This window comes from Gavialis gangeticus, unplaced genomic scaffold, assembly GCF_001723915.1.
Source record: "Gavialis gangeticus isolate Ggan-Ray unplaced genomic scaffold, GavGan_comp1, whole genome shotgun sequence".
In the NCBI taxonomy this organism is placed as follows: Eukaryota; Metazoa; Chordata; order Crocodylia; family Gavialidae; genus Gavialis; species Gavialis gangeticus.
In genome coordinates this window covers 205,983,037-205,994,963 of record NW_017729032.1, presented here as the reverse complement: position 1 = coordinate 205,994,963, position 11,927 = coordinate 205,983,037, and the positions used below count along the sequence as shown (strand labels likewise).

The window sequence follows — 11,927 nt, the reverse complement described above, 5'->3', positions numbered from 1 at the left end:
CCCCCCCCCCCCGAAAAGTGACTCAAATATCACCTATTTGGATAGTTATTACTGGGATTACTTCTATAGTAGATGATGGTGGCTGATGCTTTCTTATACATTTTACTAAAAAATAAACTGAGCAAAATTTGCCCAAAATCTGTGGAGCAACAGTTCCAATCGAAAAATTGTTTTTGAAACATTTAAAAATGGAACTGTTCTCCTATCTGTAGACAGGAAGACAAGTTAAAGAAGGCATTTGTTTGTAAACATAGAAATTTTCTTTCTTTTTTGGTCTTCCTAATTAACCTGATAATGCCTTGGAATAGGGGAATGCATCATTTTAGATGACTATAATCAAAAGATGTTGCTTATTTTAAATATTCTATGCTTTCCTTGAGTTTTGGATAATATTATTCTTTAGTTCTAAAGTACAACACACTTGGAACTATTATCTGGTTGGTTCTGTTCTATTATTATTATTATTATTATTATTATTATAATAACTAAAAATCTAAGCTTTCCTGTAAAACATATAGTTTGAATACTATTCTTGAAAGTTAGAACACTAGTCATTCCCACTTTTTGGATTGGGAGTGGAAAGAGAATGCTTAAGGGAAAGGAGGATGAACAGTTGATTTAAGACATCCATGAGTGACAATGCTTTGCTTTTAAAAGGAGGAAGATAGAAGCTTACTTGTGGCAGTCAGTTTTTGAAGGCTGTTCCCTTCATTCCAAATTTCCCCCCAGCCCTGGGTTGGACCTCTGGCTGTGGTTGAGAAGTTGCTGGCTTGTAGCTTCTTTGAAATTGGGTTAGCCATGTTGGTATTTGTGTGGGTGGTAACCATTGCATGTTTGTTAGTTTTGGTTTTTTTTATGTTGGATGCATGGTTATATTGCCACATAGAAGAATTTTCAGCTGAATCTTCAAGAAACCTATGTTCTGCTGTGCTACAGTGCGCTCGTAATTTTGAATGCAAAAAATCTACCCTGGACTTCAGTTTCAGCAGAGCTTTCAAAATAGCTACTTGTTAAACCATTGATAAATGTTTAATTCTTAAATCTTGTTCTACTTTTGAATGGGGGTTTGTTTTTAAAAGTGGGTATCTTTAACTTTTAGGTGCTGGAGATCAGAACTTATTTACATCCGTATACCCCATGCTTTCTCAGCAGCTGCCAAGAGATCCCATGGAATGGAGAAGGTAGAGTATTCTTTTTTTATAGCAACATATTTTGATTGTCATTGGACTTAAAGTGTGATATTGATGTAATTGCATGTTATAACAGGTTCTTGCTGTGAATTGAATTGGATGTGGAAGCTGAGTGGCAAAGGGATGTCAGCTGAAGTGTTCCAGTTCCTTTTCTTGATGAGTTCTTGAGCTGACTTTTGGCATATCAGACTGTAGCAAGCTTCGTCAAGATTTTTGAGTTTCCAAAAAATAACAACTAAACTCGCCTTTCTTTGCCAACATACATTTTCATCCTGTCACTTTTTCTTATAATTTTTCTACTTATTTCTTAGTCACTAATTTCAATTCTTTTAAAACTCTACAGGTCTTACGGCCGTGCTCCTAAGATGATTCACTTAGAATCTAATTTTGTTCAATTTAAAGAAGAGCTGCTACCCAAAGAAGGGAATAAGGCTCTTTTGACCTTTCCCTTTCTTCATATTTACTGGACAGAATGTTGTGTAAGTATTAGGAAAACATTTAAGTATGAAAAATGGGTAGTGGGCATGTCTGGGATTGGAGGCAAACTAAGAGAGTTACCTTTTATTCTGCCATATCCCAGTTAAATAGCACAGACTATTTGGACATGTTTTCTGTGCCATCTCTAAATCAATGCTGCTGGATGCCAGGGAGGATAATGAACAGGGGATAAGTTGCTCTAGATATACTCAGTTTAATGCTCTACCTCTAAAGCATCCACTCCTACCACTGTTGGAGACAGGATGTCAGACTAGATGGACAGTTGGTCTGACCCATTATGGCACTCCTTCTGTTCATAATTTTGATATTTGGGATGGGTATCTCCCACATACTCTTTTTTTTATATTTGTATTTGCTTTGTTTCTTACTACAAGGGTCACTGGAGACTGAGGGGTTAACTTGCTTCACTATAATAGGCAAGTTAGATGACACTGGAAAGGATGCAGCTTTAGGCCTTCTTGATATTCTCAAATCACTAGAACCTTATGATACTTTCTTGCACTTTTTGGGAAGGAACAAAGTGAAATGATATGCAGCACACTATGAGCAGATTAGTAAATTAATGACATTATGAGTATTTTTAAATTTTAAAAAGTGACAGAAAATCTGAAAACTTAGACCTGATAGAAGAACTGAAGAAGTACAACAACAAAATGCAAGTTGTTAATTATACATCAAGATAAAAAGGTTAACACATTACTAAGCATTTAAAGTTTTTGAAGGGTAAAAACGTGTTAACTACACTTATTTAAAGCTTTAGATCTCATTAGCGTTATATTTTAACATAACATGGTTTCATTTGCAGAAGTTCTCAATTAAAAATTAAGTATTAATGAATGGTTACACTCATAACTAGCATTTAATAATGAGGTATTTATAGTGTTCTGCATTCTCTGTTCTTATTTTAAAAAAATCCGGGAATTTATAATTCTGTGTCATCCGCAAATTTGGACAGAATGCTCTCCATGTCCTCATCGAAGTCACTGATGAAGACATTGAACAGCACTGGTCCAAGGACTGAACCTTGGGGAACTCCACAGCCTGTACGTTTCTTTCATTCAAAACAAAAACTGACATGAAATCGGGATAAAAGGAAGAAAAGGGGGGAAAAAAATTGGTTTAAATCAGAGAAAAATTGGTGGGAAGGGAGGGAGTAATGCTGGGCGCACACCCCTCAGGAAGAGCCCTGCACAGCCCCCCAACCTGCGGCCCTCCTGAGCAATGCATGCTCCAGATCTGCATGTGGGATGAGATCAGGCTGCTGCCTGCCCCAAGCACCAGGAAAAGCCTGGTGCCACTGCCTGCCCCAGCCAGCAGCGGCAGTAGGCTGCAGCGAGAGCAGGCTGCCAAGCGCTAGGAAGAACCCAGTGCTTCTGCTGGCTCCGGCTGGCAGCAGCAGCCTGCTTTTGTCCTGTGCGCAGATCCAGGGGCACGTCCCTCCACCCCTGCAGCCACTGACAGCTGCCTCTGCTGGGCTGCCCTGGCATTTGAGGGGAAGAGGAAGTGGTGCATGGCCAGACACGGGGGCAAGATGGGGGGGGACCTGAGCCTGGCACCAGCACTGGCACCTCCTACCCTGCCTGGGGTCAGAGTTGGGAGCCCCGTGCCCCTGGGTGGTGGTGCCGCGGAAATGGCTCCTACAGTAGGTGGGTCCAAGCTGTACCAGGGTTACAGCCAGGAGCGGGGCCAGGCTGTCTCACTTGCCTCTTTTCCCCACCCGCTGTGGGGCTTGTAGTTCCCAGCAACTGGCTCCTGGCTCTGACCCCAGTGCAGCTCAGACCCATCCACCCTAGGAGTAATTCTTGGAGCCCTGCCTGGAGTTGTTGCCTGGGGGTGCAGGGCTCTCAGATCTGACCTCAGGCAGGGCCACAAGAATTGCTCCCAGGGTGGGTGGGTCCAAGCTGCACCAGAGCCTGGAGGCATGCACCCTAAGGCAGCAGCTCCAGCCGCTGCCGCTGGGCGGCCCCCCCCCCCCCCCCCCCCCCCCCCCCCCCCCGGGGGGCCCCCCCCCCCCCCCCCCGGGGGGCCCCCCCCCCCCCCCCCCGGGGGGCCCCCCCCCCCCCCCCCCGGGGGGCCCCCCCCCCCCCCCCCCGGGGGGCCCCCCCCCCCCCCCCCCGGGGGGCCCCCCCCCCCCCCCCCCGGGGGGCCCCCCCCCCCCCCCCCCGAAACCTGTGGCTCAGGTAACAGGCACTTTTTAGTTTGCCAGCTCCACCCATTTTTCAATTCAAATCCGTGTTAACCAACATGAGTGGGGAATGGGCCATTCCCCCCTCATGTCTGTTAACAGGAATTTGAACTGAAAAATGGGTGTAAATTGGTAATAACTGAATGACTACAATTTTATCAGTAAAATTTGGTAAAAACGGAAAATGTGGAATGCTGGGTATCTAGTATGTCATTACTGGAAAGAGTCTTGGTTTGCTAATTTGGAGGTGGAAAGGTGATTTGGTGACAGACTCAGTGGCATTGATTGACTCAATAAAAATTAAAGGCGTGTAAATGGCATCAATTTTTTTTAAAGTATTTCTGTTAATTAAACATTACATTATTTTGGCATTACTGCTACACTGATCTTATTTGATTTTCATGAACATATGAGCAATCAAGTTGTTACTTGCATGAAAAATAAATTTGAAACTTGTCTGCTTATTTGCCCTGCTATACTTTTATAATGAAGTTGTTTGACCCATTAGGACAGGGTTTTTTCTAAACCCCATTCCAGAGAACTAGCACGTGGGAAGCTAAAGTGTACAGGGATCTCATGGCTTCTTTCGCAAAAGCACAGTGCATACGCACGCTGTTATATTATGCAGTTGTAATACAATGGCAATTTCACTCCAATTAACCAATAAATCTTAGAAAAAATTGGCCTTTTTAAGTCTCCTGTTTTAGTAAAGGTCAGCATGACAAAAAGGGAAAGATTTAAAATTCCCTAATGCACTTTATCTGTTATCTCTTGCTGAATGAGAGCTGTCTTTGTTTTTTTTTTTTTAAAGTTCTCTTCTCTTTCTCTCTTTTTTTCCTCCACCCCCCAAACTCTAATGATTTTTATACCTGAATACCATAATTTCAGGCAGCACTGGGAAATGTACATGTCAGTTAGTGATGTATGAGGACCAGCTAATTAACGTTTCAAGGTTCGTTGTCCAAGTTGAAGCAAAATGGCACATTTTAAAAAGCAAAAAACAAAACCCAAAACTGTTTTAAGAGACGCTTTCATTTGCATTACTTTAAAATATTTCTGTGAGCAAGAACAAAGACTTATTTTAATATCCTGTCCAACTTCTATTGGTAATTAAAATCTTACTGTTACTAATTCCACTTGGTATAATTGATTTTATTTTTTTCACTGTTATAACAAAATATGTCTTTCAGTCCTGTCCAGACTCTGACTTTTGATTTGGTGATTCATGATTTTATAATCTCAGGACACAGAAGTATACAAAGCTACTGTAAAGGATGACATCACCAAGTGGCAGAATGTTCTAAAAGCACACAGTTCTGTGGACTGGCTAATTGTGGTAGTTGAGAGTGATGCCAAGAAAAAGAACAAAACCAACATACTCCCCCGGACGTCGATTGTAGATAAAATAAGAAATGACTTCTGTAACAAGCAGAGTGACAGGTAAGAATTTTTTAATAATATTTTAAGCGATTTTTTTGGTATAATCAGTAAAGAAAAGAACATGACTCACCTTTTTTCTGGAGTAGCGATGGCTTTGGGAATATCTTGAAGGAAGGTAAAAAGCTTTAAAATAAACTGAAGTAATCTTAGGGACACTGAGTCAGGATGAATGAAGTGACCAAAAGAAGTTGTCAACTTCATCTGGAAAAACTAAAAATTTGCTTATACTGCCCACCAAAATGATAAAACCAGTTTATAAGATGAAAGGCTTAATTTTTACTACTATTTTTGTGCAAGAATATGACTTACTTCTCCCAGTGTTGCACTGCATTAAAGCCCAGTTCTACAGCTGTTTTTATTTTAAGAAAAATAGGAAAATTACACACTTTTTAACTCTGACTTTTTTTTCTGTAATGACTGGGAAAAAAGAAGTCAGGGATATAGCCTACTCACAGTTTCAAGCCAGCTTTTAATAAGATGAGTTAACTTCCTTTTCCTCCTTCTTCCAGAATACTTCACTGGACCTGTTATGAATACTGTGCCTTTTTAATGTTTTCCATTATTTCAAGAGGTTAAGTGGAAGAGGTGTCAGCCTTTATAAGCATTTGAAGCTCAAGGGGTAAATCCAGGGAATCCCAGATCATAAATCTAAACTGACAGCAACTGGCAAGCTGGTATATTACAGCATGCTGTATGCTGTTAGTGCTTTGTTTTGTGTCTGGATAGCATCAGTATAGTACAGGATGATTTCAGCAAGCAGTTGGAATCAAACATAACCAGTGTTGTTCAATATGCAACTGTCTAGTTTTTTCTTTTAAAATTTTACATCAGAATAACATTTTTTTTAATTGGGGGTGGTGTTTGGTTTGAGCAAGGGATTTTCATGTTGTTGGCAGAGTAGTTATTTGGGAATAGTGCTAAATTGCAGAGAATTTGCGGTGACAGAAAAGAGAGCTGCATGTCATTCTGGTGAATATTTCTAGTCTGTGTAGTCATTTTAAAGAAGCATAAGAGGTCCCTCTATACTGGGTGCTTGAAATAAGTTGGAGCCTAGTGCAAATATATTATGGGGAATAATTCTGCAAGGGATGGACCATAAGATTTTGGATAAGCATTTATCAGGCATGATCTAGAAGTAGTAGTGTCTGGAGTGGGCAGTGTAGAGCAGCAATTGGAAGCCCAGGAGGCAGGCAGGCAGCCTGCCACCCCTTCCCCCTTGCGCCAGGCTTACTGGGAAATCACAAGAAGAGTTCTGCAGCCCAGAGCAGGTGGGAATCAGAGATGGCCATGCTCAGCAGCAGGAGAATGAGAAGCAGAGCTCCACAACCAGTTTAGTTATGAAAGAAGATTAAAGGAGCTGGGGTAAATGTATGGAGAGGATAGGATGACAGAAAAAGGAGTTCTGGCTCTCCAGTTAGCGTGTATGGAGTCATGTTTGCAGTTCCTAAATTGGATGGACGGTGTTTGGCTTTTCCGAGGCTTCTGGGCTTTGCTGATTGCCTCATGGAACCAGGAAAGAATCTCTTTCCCCTGTTGCTACAGAAATTGGTATTTTTCCACCTTTCTCAGAGGCATTGGGTATTGGCTGTAGCCAGGGCTAGTGATTTTAACCAGGATGTGCCTGTGCTCCTGCTTGGACTTAAAGAACCCAGAGGTTCCTGATTAGAGGGGTTGTGTCCCAGAGTTAGACTGATTGCTGTGGAAGGAATCTTGCCCATGATCAGATCAGCATGTACTGAAGGAGGGAAAGTGAGCCAAGTGTTTCCTCTATAGCAGGGGGCCTGGTCCTCTTCCCTGGCTTTCTCGTGTGTATTTTAATAACCACTTCCTGTGTTTGTAGCAGAACATTTATAATGTTCTTGTCCTCCTGTTTTACTTGTGGCAGGTTAAGGAGTTCTTGGCAGTTATGGGCATTGTCTGATAATTGTGACACAGGGTTGTTTATGTAGATTTAAGAATAGATTTGACAAATAGTTATGTATGATCGTGTAGTTAGGGATAATCTTGCCGTAAGTGGAGGGATGGTGTTGATGATCTCCTGCGGTCCCTTCTAGAATCATAGAGAGTTAGGAGTAGATATTGTCCATAATTCTTACCTTTTGTTGACAGTGTTCACAATATATTTATCTGAAGGAGATATAAACATATTTGTGTCTGCATGTTGCATTTTATCTTCCAAAAATAGTTTTTATCAATCTCTTTACAGATGTGTGGTACTATCTGATCCCTTGAAAGACTCTTCCCGTTCTCAGGAATCCTGGAACGCCTTCCTGACAAAACTCAGGACATTGCTTCTTATGTCTTTTACCAAAAACTTAGGCAAGTTTGAAGACGATATGAGAACTTTGAGAGAAAAAAGGACTGAACCAGGGTGGAGCTTTTGCGAGTATTTCATGGTCCAGGTATGGACCCTTTTTTAAAGAAAGAGTATTAAAAGATTTTAGCTTTGTTTTAGTCCTTTTGAAGGTATTTTTGTTGCCTGTATGTCCTCAGATCTGTCTAGCTTCTTAAAAAAAGCTATGAAGGTTTATGTTAAGGAAATGGTTCCATTTTGGTTGCAGTCTTGTGTATGGTATTCTGTTAACCTGCAAGATCTGCTCAGACTTCTCTGTGTGCCTTAAGAGCCTCAATGAATGTGCTGTTGTATATTTTAGTTGCGAGTACAAAGTCCTTTAGAAAGTCTTTTATTAGTTCCTCCAGGGCTTTGGGTGAGAGTTGTTCTTAAATTGAAATGCATTGTTATCACTATTCAAATAAATCCTCAAAGTTAAACTATTCTTTCAGTATGCTGTACATATTTCTAAGTTTTCATTTGCTTAAATTATTATCAGAATATAAATGATTTTAAGATTAAATTTAAGTAATGTAACTTTTCAGAACTCGTAAAATTCTGGGTCTGGATGATCCTAAGTGTATCTATTTTCTTTAACTATTTATTTAAAGAACTACTGTGAACTTTCACATTTTTAACGAAAGCTAATTTTTGTTGGAGTAGTCACTTTTAAAACTGAATAGAAGGTTCTGTCTCCGTCTGAGTCTGTTGTTGGATTTTTGTGATTTGCAAGATTCATCTCTGTTTCTTGTGGTCTTTGTTAAGCCTCTAACTGTTTATGCACACCCGCTCCCTAGGTTCTGCTTATTATGCAAAACTGATTTGCTCAGATTAACTCTCCAGAAACGTGCCTTAAAATTGGGAAACCTGTACTGGTAATTTAAAATGTAGGGATGTGGTGGTGTTTTCCCTCAAACTAAATGAATTGAGCATGGGAAATTCTCTGTTAAGGCAAATCATATAAATCAGACATGACATGTCCTTATCTATGCCTTATAACAACATTAGGGGGAACTAAAGGGAGTCAAATGTCTTAATTTTGTTTTTGCAGTTCCAGATTAGATTTAATTTATGATAAACATTTTCTTATCTGACCAGAGAGTCTTAATTTCCCTTTCAAATCGTCTTCAAAAGGTGACACCAGCTGCTAATTTTTTACCTGATTTTACCCCCTTAAACCTATTAACAGATTTGCCCTATAAATTCTCTGAGCAGTTACAAGTAAGTGCTAGAATTTTGGAAAAGGTTATGAATATTTCATAAGAGGCTGAAGTCATTCTCTAAGTGCAGAATGGAATCTGAACTGTGGAGTGGCAATTGGTGCCTCCATAAATAGATGAATAAATAACCATATTTACTCAAATACAAGGTGAAGTTGTTGCATGTCCCCATCCCCCCCAACCAACATGGGGGGAAAGAAAATTTTGTCTTGTATTCGAAGACCAGCCTGGGGCAGGCAAGGGCTAAGCTCTGGCCTTCGGGCTGAAGCTGGAGCTGAGCTGCTGCCTGCCCCAGGCTAGAATGGCTCATTTTGTGGGGGAGGGGGCGTGGAGCCAGGGGAGCATGGCTTTGCTGTGGAAGACTGCAGGGTGATGGCAGAAGAGGGGAAACAAGTGTGCACAGCTTGGCGGGGAGGAATACAGGGCAAACCATGCAGCTTCTCCCCACCCTGCCCCCCAAGCTGCCCCTTCTTCCCCTTACTTTCTGCTCTGGCTCTGGTCCTCCTGACCTGATCTGGCTGGGCTGGGCTAGGGCTGCTTCTTCCACTGACTACAATTCTGCTCTGGCTCTGGGGCAGCAGAAGGTAAGTTGGAGGGGAGAGGAGGCAGCATGGGGGAGCAAGGTGGAGGGAGGTAGGGAGTTGGAAGACAGGCATGGAGGCATAGGGGATGGCAGAGATTTAGGGGGCAGCCTGAAGGTGGGCATGTGGCAGGGGATGCTTAGCGGTGGTAGGTACCAGGAGGGGCAAGTGGCAGGGGTGATAGTCAGGGAGGGCAAAAGAGGGGGGTCTAGCTCAGGGGTGGGCAAAATGGCTGGTCCAGCCGGTGGCCGGACTCCATTTCCCAGCAGTCCTTGTCTGTGTCACTCTAGCTGGTTTCCGTGGAGACCCCAGGAATGGCTGGGCCTTGACACTGTGGGACCAGGGTTTCCATGGAGAATGGCCCAAGCAACGCTGTCAGGGCGCAGAGGCTGGGCAAGGAGGTGCTCCAAGGCCAGGGCCAGGATTTTGCGGCAGTGACAGCTGGGGCAGAGCTGCAATCTGCTGCTCATGCACTCTGGGCAGGGACGTGGAGGCAGTAGATCGCGACTCTGCCTCAGCTCCAGACCACACCGTCACCACTGCAAAAATCCTGGCCCCAGCCATAGAGCAGCTCCCCACCCTGCCAGCGCTGCTCAAGCTGGTCTCCACTGAAACTCTGGCCCCAGTGTCACGGCCCTGCCACTCCTGGTGTCTGCATGGAAACCAGCTGCAGCAATGCAGGCACGACCTGCTGGAAAATGGAGTCTGCCTTGGGCCTGAACTGGGCTGTGGGACAGATTTTGACCACCCTAGGCCTAGCTCTTCAACCTCCACTATTACTTGCCCAACCACAGGTGTAGGGGGATGAATTTAAGACAACTTTCCACTAGTTAATTTCTTCTATGGGCAATTATAGCACCTTTAATTTTTAATATATAGAATCTAATTTTGAAGTAATCTTGGATTAGGGTGAATTTGATATATGGAAGTAGCCAGTATTTTCTCATAACCTCTTCTAGTTTTCAGGAGCTTTCTCGCAATTGAGAATTCCTAGCTTGTTTTAGAGATCTTATGAATTTTGTCCTGTACTGAGTTTGGGTTTGAATAGACAGGAAACTTGTTAGTATAATTATACCAGTGTAACTCCCTGTGGAAAGAGCAGTATTTTCGGAAAAACTGTATCCCCAGAGGGACTTGGTGATATAACTGCAGCAAAAATATACTGTACATTTGCTCAAATATTCAGGGTCAAGTATGGGGGAAAGTCCTTTTCAGAATTGCTTTTGTTTATTTGTGTGTTGTTTTTAAAATATAAGTGTGACTACAACACTCTTGATAACCTGTGCCTTTTTTGGTTGCATGTTAAAAGGAAGAACTGGCCTTTGTCTTTGAGATGTTGCAGCAGTTTGAGGATGCCCTGGTGCAATATGACGAACTGGATGCCCTGTTCTCTCAATATGTTGTCAACTTTGGTGCTGGTGGTAAGCACGTTTAAATCAGGAAGGGAATGTGTGCCCTAGGGCAGTTCATTGCGTTTCCTGCCCTACTCAGATTAAGATATGCCAGAGCCATAAACATGGTCTTCCCTCTTCTCCATTATACTTCTGGAACTGGAGTGGGACTCTTTCCACTCTGCCTGCTGACTCCGTTAGGCATGAGTTACAGACGCACACAGGCTGTGGCTTCAAGCTTTGCTGTCTACCCATTAGTAGGGACCTACCTAACTCACAGGGGCTGCCCCCTAAGCTTGCAGGTAGAACACAGTCCTGGGCTGCCATTTCACAGGCAGAGCACAGTAGGCCTCTTCCCATGTGCTCTGTGCCCCCCCATGCCTCTGGCTGAGGGGTCCCAGTGGCCCCACTCCTTGGCTGCATGTCATGTGGCTTTGCCACTGGTTGGCTGCAAGGGTTGTCCATCATGCAGCCCTGCTCTCCTGCTGGTTGATGGAGAGGTGCAGGACCACATGACAGGCAGCTCTTGCAGCCAATCAGTGGCAAAGGGTAGGAGTAGCAGAGCAGCAGCCATCTTGCCCACAGCCCTTCAAGTAGACAGTGCCCCTCAAACTTGTTGCTGCCCTGCCAGGTTGCTGCAGCGCACTGAGGGGTGCTGGCTCCCTCTGATATTTTTCCATAAGTTTCCACTGCTGCAGCCCCCTCTTCTTGCTATATAATATTGAGTCTTCATCTGCTTCTAGACCTTTAACTGTTCCCAGAGCCTGGTTAATGTGTCTCCATTTTTTTTTTAATATTTAAGTTATCCTCAAGTACAAATTCCTTTTGCTATTTACATTTATAGTAATAGTTCTATTGCTCAGAAATACACTGCAAGCCAGTTTTCTTATTTAGTTGGCCACAGTGGCGATGCATAGGGGGTGCATGTGCACTCCCTGACTGGCCATGCTTGCTGCTTAGGTGACAGGCAGGGGAGGCAGGTGGGAGTGCTGATGCCCCCCTGCAAGTGCACTGGCCAGGGAGTGGAGCAGAAGTGGCTGCAGCGGTTGGCAGGATAAGCTGCAGGGGAACACCCCCCCCCCCCCCCCCC

The 11,927-nt window shown here is 43.3% G+C and overlaps 1 protein-coding gene across 1 annotated transcript in view; it reads left to right on the top strand.

Annotated features, from left to right (window-relative positions):
* The window catches only part of TRAPPC10 (trafficking protein particle complex 10), a 92,128-nt gene that overhangs the window by 28,344 nt on the left and 51,857 nt on the right, over positions 1-11,927 (top strand). The window contains exons 2-6 of the mRNA XM_019524026.1: positions 1,100-1,181; positions 1,534-1,669; positions 5,117-5,313; positions 7,520-7,715; positions 10,756-10,867. Coding sequence (XP_019379571.1) covers positions 1,100-1,181; positions 1,534-1,669; positions 5,117-5,313; positions 7,520-7,715; positions 10,756-10,867 — 723 coding nt within the window. The remainder of the gene's footprint in view (positions 1-1,099; positions 1,182-1,533; positions 1,670-5,116; positions 5,314-7,519; positions 7,716-10,755; positions 10,868-11,927) is intronic.